This window comes from Amblyraja radiata, unplaced genomic scaffold (genome assembly GCF_010909765.2).
Source record: "Amblyraja radiata isolate CabotCenter1 unplaced genomic scaffold, sAmbRad1.1.pri S92, whole genome shotgun sequence".
Taxonomy (NCBI): domain Eukaryota; kingdom Metazoa; phylum Chordata; class Chondrichthyes; order Rajiformes; family Rajidae; genus Amblyraja; species Amblyraja radiata.
Genome location: NW_022630174.1, coordinates 636,373 through 648,347, shown reverse-complemented (window position 1 = coordinate 648,347; position 11,975 = coordinate 636,373). Strand labels below are relative to the sequence as shown.

At 45.7% G+C, this 11,975-nt stretch overlaps 1 protein-coding gene across 1 annotated transcript in view; it reads left to right on the top strand.

Annotated features, from left to right (window-relative positions):
• The first annotated feature begins 4,532 nt into the window (after positions 1-4,532).
• The window catches only part of igsf1 (immunoglobulin superfamily member 1), a 55,087-nt gene continuing 47,644 nt past the window's right edge, over positions 4,533-11,975 (top strand). The window contains exons 1-3 of the mRNA XM_033016454.1: positions 4,533-4,871; positions 7,141-7,434; positions 11,614-11,907. Coding sequence (XP_032872345.1) covers positions 4,556-4,871; positions 7,141-7,434; positions 11,614-11,907 — 904 coding nt within the window. The 5' untranslated portion in view covers positions 4,533-4,555. The remainder of the gene's footprint in view (positions 4,872-7,140; positions 7,435-11,613; positions 11,908-11,975) is intronic.

Sequence of the window (11,975 nt, the reverse complement as noted above, 5' to 3'; positions counted from 1 at the left end):
AATACATGTCATTGTTGTTCCACTGTCATCCCTGCTAGGGTATCTTTCCAATGAACTTTGGCCAGCTCCTCCCTCATGGCTCCATTATTCGACTGCAACACTGACACGCCCGATTTACCCTTCTCCCTCTCCAATTGTAGATTAAATTTGGTCACTATTATGGTCAAATGTGGACAATATTATGGTCACTACCTCCTAATGGCTCCTTACCCCCAAGTTCCTTATCAAATCCGGTTCATTATATAACACTAAATCCAGAATTGCCTGCTCCAATACATGCTGCTCTAAGAATCCATCACAGATTCATGATGTCAACATAGCTTCGTGAAGGCAAGGTCTTGCCTGACAAATTTGTTGATATTATTTGAAGAAATAAATAGCAGGACAGACAAAGGAGAACCAGTAAATGGTGTTTACCTAGACTTTCAGAAAGCCTTTAATAAAGTGCCGCACGCGAGGCTGCTAAGGAAGATGAGAGCCCATGGCATCAACGGGCGGATACATGGATAGCAGGTTAGCTGCTTGGCCAAAGGCAAAACGTGGCTATAAAGGAACTTTTTCTGGTTGGCTGTCATTGACTATTGGAGTTCTGCACGGGTCGGTGCTGGGGCCGCTACTCGTCACGTTGTATATTAATGGTTTGGACGCGGGGATTGAAGGCTTTGTGGCCAGGTTTGTGGATGATACGGAGAAAGGTGGAGTGGCATTTAGTGTAGAGATTGCTGGGACTCTGCAGAATGACTTAGACAGGTTGGGAGAGTGGACAGAGAAGTGGCAGATGGAATATGGTAACGCAAAGTGTGGATACATGCATTTTGGTAGCAGGAATAAACATGTACACTATTTTCTAAAGGTAGAGAGGGTTAAGATAACGGAGGTACTAAGGGACTTGGGAGTGTTGGTGAAAGATTACCAAAAAGTTAATAATCGTCGAATTGGTAGTAAAGAAAGCAAACTCAATGCTGGCATTTATTTCAAGAAGGCTTGCATAGAAAAATAGGGATGGAATGCTAAAGTTCTATAAGATGCTGGTCAAACCGTGTTTGGAATATTGTGAGCAATTTTAGGCACCATATCTGAGGAAGGATGTGCCGGCGCTGGAGAGTTTCCAGAGCAGGTTTACAAGAATGATTCCAGAAATGAGTACGGTAACATGCGATGAGCGTTTGTCAGCACTAATCCTGAATTTAGAAGAGTTTTGCCAACCTGCTATCTATACAAGTATTTGGCGTTTTGATACCATGAGTTCTCATCTTCCTTAGCAGACTCACGTCTGGCACCTTATATAGGGCTTCCTGAAAATCTAGGTAAACAACATTCACTGATTATCCTTTGTCTGTCCGACCATTTACTTCTTCAAACGATTACAGCAGATTTGTCAGGCAAGATATCTCCTTCGCAATGCCATGATGACTTCACCACATTTGGTCATGAAGTTCTAAGTACTCCATAACCTCATCCTTTGTATTGTACTCTAAAATCGTTCCAACTACTGGTCAGACTAACCGGCCTGTATTATCCACTCTTCTGCTTTGCTCCCTTCTTGGACAATGGGGTATTATTCCACTCGCCAGGAACCACTCCTGACTAGTGATTTTTGAAATATTACTATTAATGCCTCCACATTCTCTGAAGCCACCTCATTCAGAACACTGAGGTGCAGTACATCTAATCAGGTGAGATCTAACTTTAGTCCATTCTGCTTCCCAAGCACCTTCTCCTTAGTTTAGCTACTCCACCAACTTCCACCCCATGACTCTCTTGAAGTTCAGGCACTTTGGTGTGTGCAGACTGATGTCATTCAATTCGTCTGCCATTTCTTTATTCTGAATTATCACTTCTGCATTATTTTCCAGCTGACCATCGTCCAATCTTGCCTTTTTTTACTCGTTATGTATCTGAAGAAACTCTTGCGATCTTCTTTTGGCGAGCTTACGTTCATATTGTTTTTTTCCTCCATATAGCCTTTTTAGCTACCCTCTTTTGTTCTCTAAATGTTTCCCAATCCTCTGGCTTCCCATTGATCTTTCCCATACATTATCTTTTAGTTTAATGCTGTCCTTGGCTTCCCTTGTCAGCCACCATCTCCTCATTCTCTCCCTAGAATCTTTATTCCTCTTTGGAATGAACAGATCCTGCATCTTCTGAATTATTCCCAGAAATTCCTGCCATTGCTCTTCCACCTTCATTGCTGTTAGGTCCCTTTCCTGTCAACTTTGGCCAGCTCTTCCCTCATTTCTCTGTAGTCCCCTTCACTCAGCTGTAATGCCGGCATTACATATTTCACCATTCCCTTTCAAATTGCAAGTTGAACCTTATCAAATTGCAGTCGCTACCACCTAGTGGTTCCTTTACCGTGAGCCCACTTATTAAATCCAGTTGTTTACACAACACTAAATCCAGAATTTCCTTTTCCCTTGTTGGCTGCACTTCAAATTGATCCAAGAAACCGCGGAGGGAACGGACAAGGAGACGCCACGGGCCAGGATGCACCCCACTCCACCAACAGGAAGGAAACGCAGAAGCAATGGCAATGGAAGAGAAATGAAAATGCAAGGAGCTGTTTGGCTTGGGCTGCCCTGTGCTTGAAACTGCAATGACAATGGGAATGAAATGAAAATGCAATGAGCTGTTCGGCTTGCTCTGTGCTTGGTACTGCAATGGAAATGCAAATGAAGTGAAAATGCAATGAGCTATTTGATCTGCCATGTGCTTGAATGTGAGATGGAAATGCTATGAATCGTTGTTTGGATTGCCTGAAACCACTCATTTCTGACCACAATGCCGGGAAACCAAACTCATTTCCCCAAAATGCCACATTAGTCCAGGAGACACATTTTGGCCCAAAAGACCCGTGCCAGGCTAGGAAAAGTCCAGAAAAATGCCTTTCACTGAGATTTCACAGATGTTTTTAAAGAGTCATTCGGCCCATCAGACCTGTAGTAACCAAGTAAGTATTCCCCCTGCAATTATTACACCTCACCCCAGTATTTTCTCCCTCCCTTCATTGGCTCGATGTGAGATACAGGCCATGATATACTTTCCTCCTTCAATGCTGTAAGCTGCAGAAAAAGGTAAAACATATCTAAAATTCATTCTCCACCATCTCCCCTTTCTCACTCACAGTCTTTCACCTGAGAACCTAGCCCACCAGACCTGAGTGACTGAGCTGCCAGCCTACCAGGCCTCAGTGATTGAGCTGCCAGCCCACCAGACCTCAGTGACTGAGCTGCCAGCCCACCAGGCCTGAGCAACTGAGCTGCTAGCTGTAGAATCCATACGACCCACAATGTCCACACTAGACCTCTGGAAACCAGTCCCTTCGGCCCACAATATTGCATTGAGGGACCAGCCCTCCCATGTGAACATGGTACCCAACGGGTTCCACTTAGTCTAGTACAAAATATTGCCATTTGAAAGGAGCTCCAGAATACCCTGCACCCTCTCAAGCCATCCCCACCCCCACACCCACACTTACCTCCGACACGGACACGGAGCGATCGCCGGCCCCAACTTTTTTGGTTAAACATCTATTTCCTTCGGGTGTTTTCTTGTATTACCACCTTACCCTTTACCGTACGTTTTCGATAGCGGCCTTGACCCCTTTGATGTCATCCTTCGACGTGCAGCTGGCCTCGGCCCGCACCGATCTACCGGACATGCTGTCTGTGCGTGTGTGTTTGTTTGGCGGAGGGGAGAGGCGGCGGCACCAAGAGCGAGTGAAAGTGAGGACAGACGGACGAAAGTATCGATCATAGAGCGGAATAGGTGACATTTCGGGTGGAGACCCTACTTCTGACTGACAGTCAAGGGAAAGGGAAACAGGAAATATAGGCATATCTTTCATTATTTTGTCCTTAGTACCGTCTATATATCTTGTCCCACTTTTCCCTGGCTCAGTCTAAAGAAGCGTCTCGACCCGAAATGTCACCTATTCTCTATGATCGATATTTTCGTCCGTCTGTCCGCTCATTTGCTCGCCCTTGAATTAAGTAGCGCAGGATAAAGCTGCGAATTCACGCACAGGATGGAAAGTGAAAACTAGGGGGACGCCGTCCCCCTGCGTACCCCCCCCCCCCCATTTCGATCACTGCCTGTACTCCTAGTTCCTCCTGGTCAACGACATTCCTTACCTACCTGTGATACCACTTTCAGAGACTTTCATTTATTCCTCGGTACCACGGGTCTACAAGACCCTATCTACCTGTGATCCCACCGTCAAGGAACGATGTACCTGCGCTCCTAGATCCCTCTGTTCAACAATAATCCCTATCTAACTGTGACGCCACCTTCAAGGAATTATGTACCTGCGCTCCGAGACCCATCTGTTCAACAACAAACTCTATCCACCTGTGACAGCACCTTCAAGGGACTATGTAACTGCGCTCTTAGATCCCACTGCTCTACAAAACACCATATTTACCTATTTCTCCACTTGCAGCCTGTGCTCTACAATCCCTCTAATCTACCACACTCCGCAGAGCTGAGTAGATCCTGCCCATTTTGGAATTTTCAAAATGTAGCACCTCATGTTTTCTGTGCATGTGAATGTTTTATGGCCATATTTGTTGTTCCAGAACTTCCGCCGCCACCGACCATCTCCAAGACACCCGACTATCCCGTGTACGTGCCTGGGGAATCCGTCACCCTCACGTGTGCTAGTTCACGGCGGGACACGGCGGGGAGGTTTCAGTTGAGAAAAGACTCCAACCTTCTCACCAGCAGCACGGGAAATCACACGACCTTCACCCACCGCATCACAGAATTAAGGGCAGACATGGACAACACCTACACCTGTGTCATGTTGGTGCACGTCTCCGCTCGGTGGCTCCCGTCCCTTCCAAGCCCAGCTGTCCATATACGTGTCACAGGTTAGTCACACATGCCATAGTCATGGGATTTATTCAGAGGGGGATTATAGTGCTTAATGTGATGGAGCTCGGAAACAAACCTGGGTAGTTTAATCCAGATTGCTTTCATTTAGATTAGTTGAGTTTACTTCTGTTTTATTTAGTTTTGTTCAGCTCACAGTTTCTGTGGCTTAGTTTAGTATGTTCCAGTTTAATTTAATCCAGTTTAGTTTACTTCAGTGTAATTTAGTTTATTTCAGCTCACTTTCTGTTGCGATGCGATACAATAGATCCTTGAGAGGGAAGTTGGTCTGCCAACAATCATGAAACACAATAAGATACATTAAGTTAAGTAACGAGTGATAAATCCAGGATTAAGGATTGAGGCTGTGCAAACATTGGAGAGGGGGGGTGGGGGTGGGGGTGGGAGGACTGGGTCGGGTGAATGCGAGGGGTGTGTGGGGGGGGGGGGGGGGCTGTCAGGTGAAAGGGAGTCAGTAAACACAACGGCAGGAGGGGGTGGAGTTGTATAGATTGATATCCGCAGGCAAAACGGATCTACTGTGGCATTTTCTTCTGCATCTTGGTGGATCTAGTCTGGTGCTGATGGTGCTCCTCACGTTCGCCCTGCTACCCCAGTACATGACAGCGAAGAAGATGGCACTCGCCATCGTCGATTGATAGAACATCTGCAGCATCGTATTGCAGACATTGAAGAGCCTCCTCAGAAAATACAGACGGCTCTAACCTTTCTTATATAGTGGCACATCTTAGTATTGTCAATGTTGAGCTGCAGGTGATTCAGCCCACACTACTCAACAAAGTTATTGACTACATCTCTGTATTCATCTTCCTTCCCCTCACTGATGCAGCCCACAATGACAGAGTTATTCAAAAACATCTCCAGGTGGCATGAGTCCCAGTTGCGTCTGAAGGCCGATGATAGGAAGAAAGAGAGGACCGTTATCTTTGGGGCCCCTGTGTTGATCAGTAACATGTCCGAGACACAGTTCTGTAGTCTGACATATTGTGGTCGTGCAGTCAGGTAGTTGGTGATCCAGAACATCAGTGGAGGACCCACACACATCTTCGTCAGTTTGCTCTCAAGCAGCGCAGGCTGGATGGTTTTCAAAGTAATGAATAAGTAAAAACACATGACTCTCACAGTGCTTCCCGGCTTATCCTGTTGAACATTGGAACGATGGAACAGGTAAATCATGGCGTCCTCCACCCCAATCGTTGTTAAGTCAGCGAATTGCAGGGGATCCTGGTAGGGTTTAGCGAATGGTCGCAGGCGAGTGAGCACTAGCTTCGCCAGGGACTTCATGTTGTGGGAAATCAGCGCCACCGGTCTATAGTCATTGGAGGAGTTGGCCACGTCCACTTTGGCACATGAACTAGGCAAGAAGTATTCCACGTCACAGGAACCATCTCCAGGCCCAGCATCAGGTTGGGGCAATGGTGGAGGACTCTGCACCACTGACTGGCACACGGTTGAGTTCCCAAGGGCTGATACCATCGGGACGCATGGCTTTGCGTGGGTGGAGTCTGTACAGCTCTGCTAGATTATTAGGCTAACTTTAGTTTGATTCAGTTAAATTTAATCCTATTTAGTTTACTTTAGTTTAGTTTAGTTACTTTGATTTTGTTAGGCTTAACTCAGTTTGATTTAGTTTAATTTAATCCAGGTTAGTTTGGTTTATATCCGTCTGCACTACACCACTGCCAAACGAACTGTGACTCCACCTTCATGGAACTATGTACCTGTACTATTGGATCCATCTATTCGACAACACTCCCTATGATGCCACTTTCAGTGAAAGAAGTACCTGTACTCCAAGTTCTCTCTGCTCAACAACATTCCCAGTCTACCTGTGATATCATTTTCAGGGAGCTGCGTCCATTTACTCTTATGTCCCACTAATCTACAACACCCTATCTACCAGCAACACCACCTTGAAGGAACTATGTGCCTGGGTTCGTAGATCCCTCTGTTAAACAATAATCCCTATCTTCCTGTGACGCCACCTTCAAAGAACTATGTGCCTTCGCTCCTAGATCCGTCTGCTCTACCACAATATCGATCCACCTCTGATGCCAGCTTCAAGGAAATATGTAACTGTGCTCCTAGATCCATCTGTTCAACGACAATCCCTAACTACCTATTTGTCAATTTTCAGGGAACTATATGCCTGAGCTCGTAGGTCCTGCCCATCTTGGAATTTTCTAAATATAACACCTCAAGTTTTATGTGCATGTGAAAGTTTTATGGCAATGTTTGTTGTTACAGAACGTCCGCCGCCGCCGAATATCTCACAGATTCCTGACTATCCCGTGTACCTGCCTGGGGAATCCGTCACCATCACGTGCGCTAGTTCACGGCGGGACACGGCGGGGAGGTTTCTGTTGAGGAAAGACTCCAACCTTCTCACCAGCAGCACGGGAAATCACACGACGTTCACCCACCGCATCACAGACTTAAGGGCAGACGTGGATAACACCTACACCTGCGCCATGTTGGTGCGCGCCTCGGCTCGGTGGCTCCCGTCACCTCCGAGCCATGCGATCCACATTCGTGTCACAGGTCAGTCACACATGCCACCGTCATGGGATGCATTCAAAGTGGGATTCTGGTGCTTAGTGTGATGGAGTTGGGAAATAAACCTGGGTTATTGTTTTGTCCCGTCCACTTTAGTGTAGTTTAGTTTACTTCAATTTAATTTAGTTTAGTTCCTTTCATTTTGTTTGGCTTTCTTTAGTTTGAATTTTGATTAATTTAATCCAGTTGAGTACTGTTCTGATCCCTCTCCAGCAAACCTCTCCGTACTGAGGTGTGACTCCACCTTCAGGGAACTGGGTACCTGGTCTCCTGTATTCCAACTACTCCATAATATTCCCTATCTAATTATGACGCCGGCTGCAGGGAACGAAGTGCCTGCGCTCCTATAAATCTCTGCTCTATAATAATCCCTATCTAACAATGACGCGACTTTCAGGGAACGATGTACCTGCACTTCCTGATCTCTCTGCTCACCTACACGCCCAAACGTCCTGTGACGCATTCTTAGGGCAGTTAGAACCTGCACTCCAATATCCCTCTTCTCCACAATACCCCCAATCTACATGTGCTGCCACGTCCAGGAAACGTGTCAATTTACACCTAGATCTCTCTTCTCTGCAAAGCTCCTAATCTACTTGCAATGCCACCTTCATCTTGTAGGGGGATCTTATAGAAACTCAAATAATTCTTAAGAGGTTGGACAGGCTAGATGCAAGGAGATTGTTCCCGATGTTCGGGACGTCCAGTACAAGCGGTCACAGCTTAAGGATAGAGGGGAAATCCTTTAGGACCGAGATGAGAAAACATTTTTCACACAGAGAGTGGTGAATCTCTGTAACTCTCTGCCACAGAAGGTAGTTGAGGCTAGTTCATTGGCTATATTTAAGAGGGAGTTAGAGGTGGCCCTTGTGGCTAAAGGGATCAGGGGGTACGGGATGCTGAGTTGGATGATCAGCCATTATCATATTGATTGGCGGTGCAAGCTCGAAGGGTCGAATGGCCTACTCCTGCACCTATTTTCTATGTTTCGAGGAAAATGTACCTGCGCTCCTAGATCCACCTGCTCTACAACAATCCCAAGAGCTGTTCTACAACACTCGCCAGAACTGCTCCACAACACTTCCCATAGCTGCTCTACAACACTCCCCAGAGTTCTACCATTCACCATGTAGGGCGTGCCCATGTTGGACTTTCCAGAATGCAACAACACCAGTTTATCTGTGCATGTAAATATTTTATGGCGATGTTTTTCATTCCAGAACGCCCGCGTGCACCGACTATCTCCAAGACTCTTGATTATCCTGTGTATGCGCCTGGAGAATCCGTCACCATCACGTGCGCTAGTTCACGGCGAGACACGGCGGGGAGGTTTCAGTTGAGGAAAGGGTCCGACCTTCTCACCAGCAGCACGGGAAGTCACACGACCTTCACCCACCGCGTCATAGACGTAAGGTCAGACACGGACAACACCTACACCTGTGTCATGTTGGTGCACGTCTCCGCTCGGTGGCTCCCGTCCCCTCCAAGCCCAGCGATCCACATACGTGTCACAGGTCAGTGACACACGCCATCGTCATGGGATTTATACAGAGGGGGATTGTAGTGCTTAGTGTGATGGAGCTGGGAAACACACCTGGGTTGATTTGTCCAGACCCTTTTCATTTAGATTAGTTTAGCTTACCTGAGTTTTATTTAATTTAGTTCAGCTCACATTAGTTTCTACGACTTGGGTTAGAATGTTCTATTGTAATTGAATCCAGTTTAGTTTAATTCAGTGCAATTTAGTTCCGTTCCGCTCACTTTCTGTTACGATGCGACACTATAGAACCTGGAGACGGAAATTGGTCTGCCACAATCATGAAACACAATAAGAAACATTAAATTAAATTGACAAATGAAAAGTCTAGGATTGGGAATGTGCAAAGATTGGAGAGGTAGGTGAAGGGAGAATAGGGGAGGGGGGTGAACGGGAGTCAGCAGCCAGGACACCAATGGATCACACACCCACATATTCGTCAGTTTGTTCCCCATCACTGCAGACTGCATGGTGTTAAAAGTACTGGAGCAGTCAACACACATTACTCTGACAGTGCTTCCCGGCATATCCTGGTGAACGTTGGAACGATGGAACAGGTGGATTATGGCGTGCTCCATCCCCATTTTAGCTAGGTGACCTAGCCTAGGTCAGCGAACTGCAGGCGGTGCAGGTTGGGTTTAACCAGTTGTAGCATGTGCGTGAGCACTAACTTCGCCAGGGATTTCATGATGTGTGATATCAGCGCCACCGGTCTACTCTTATCGCAGGAGCTGGGACACGTCCACTTTGGTACATGAACCAGGCCGGATGTCTTCCGCATCACAGGATCCCTCTCCAGGCTCCGGCTGAGGTTGAAGCTATGCTGGAGGACCCTCCACAACTTGCTGGCACACGGTTTGAGTACCGAAGGCCTGATAACATCCGGCCACGCGGCTTTGCGTGGGTGGTGTTTGTACAGATCTGCTAGAATATTTGACTAACATTAATTTGCTTCAGTTTAATTTAATCCTATTTAGTTTACTTCAGTTTGTTTAGTTTAGTTTAGCTCCTTTTATTTTGTTTGGCTTCATTCAACTTGATTTAGTTTAATTTAATACAACTGGTTCATATCCCTCTGTACAACACCACTCCCAATCGAGATGTGACTCCAACTTCAGGGAACTATGTACCTGCACTCCTGGGCCCATCTACATTACAACACTCCCTATGATGCCACTTTAAGTGACAGCTATACCTGGACTTCAAGAGCCCTCTATTCTACTACATTCCCCATATTCCTGTGATGGTACATGTACCTGTACTCCTCGATCTCTCTACTCAACAACATTCCCTGCCTACCTGTGATACCGCTTTCAGTGAACTGTGTCAAATTACTCCTATATCCCACTGGTCTACAACACCCAACTCCGTTCCGAGATCTCTCCGCTCTACAATAATCCATTTTAAACCATTGTTCCACACTCGGGGAACTATATGTAGCAATGTTACAAAAGTTTGAGATTTTAAAAATCAAGTCTGCAATTTATCCCATCAGATAGAGCATAAAAAGAAGATTAATTTGACACCTAATTCACTTTCATATCTTAAGTATTAAAAAAAGTTTATAGTCATTTTCATACACGGAAATTAGCATCTTGTTCCCTATAGATATTCCATTAACGACACAAAAATGGTGATAAACGACAGTCAAATGGCCATAACTTTATTAAAGATTAAGTGATCTGAAAGAAATTTTCAGTTATTATAGATTGAAGCATTCTGAAACAAATATTAAACAATCTTACTTGGGTGACCTGACATTAAAGCACATAATTAGTTAGTTACCCAATTGTAGCTAAATCCAAAATTAAATTACTAGATCCAAACATCTATCCACTTATTAAGAAAAGATTAACATTTTTAAATAGCCTAAGTATCCAAAGAAGATTCACACAAGAATTCACAATAAAACATGATTTTTAAACCTCATTGACATTAATTTATAGGCGAAATGGAAGGGATTTAGTGTTCGATTGCTGTAAATTAATGGCCATTTAAATCAGATTGCGAGTGGGTTTTTCTGGAACGCGCTGGTTTAGAAAGTTGCCATTGCGGTGGATTTGAAGCCCATATGCGGCTTGAAAGATACTGCGGGTTTGAATTGGCCCCCAAGTCACGTACTCGCAACTTAAAATTTTGAATAAAGGGATCTTAAGAAGCGCTTATTATTGTAAAAATAGACAACCTACCTCTCCTTGTAACCCTACATAAAATTCGTCCCGTTGTCGGCGTTCGCGGCTTTAGAGGATGATTTTTAATCTACTGTAATAATTAAATAACCCCATTTTACTTTAAAAATACCTGCAGCGAACGAATGTCGCAGCGATTTTTCGTTAGCAACTGTGCAGTCTGATCAACCTCGATTTCAATAGCCTAAATAAAATCGCGTTTTAAACCCGCCCTCCTCTCAAATGCTCCAAAGTCGCGCACACGGGCAGCGACAGAACTGCAGAGACGCTGAAGGTAAGTTTTGCAACATACCTACTATATGCCTGTGCGCCTCAATCCCTCTACTCTACAACACTCTCCAGAGCTGTGTAAGTCCTGCCCATTAGGCCTTTACAAAATGTAACACCGCACGTGTTTCTGTGCATGTGAATGATTTATGGCCATATTTGTTGTTACAGAACTTCCGCAGCCACCAACCATCTCCAAGACTCCTGACTATCCCGTGTACGTGCCTGGGGAATCCGTCACCATCACGTGCGCCAGTTCACAGCGGGACACGGCGGGGAGGTTTCAGCTGAGGAAAGACTCCAACCTTCTCACCAGCAGCACGGGAAGTCACACGCCCTTCACCCACCGCATCACAGACTTAAGGGCAGATGTGGATAACAACTACAGCTGTGTCATGTTGGTGCACGTCTCCGCTCGGTGGCTCCCTTCCCCCCCGAGCTCAGCGGTCCACATACGTGTCACAGGTCAGTCACACACGCCATCGTCATGCAACTAATTCAGAGGGGGATTATAAGCTTTATTGTTGGAGCTG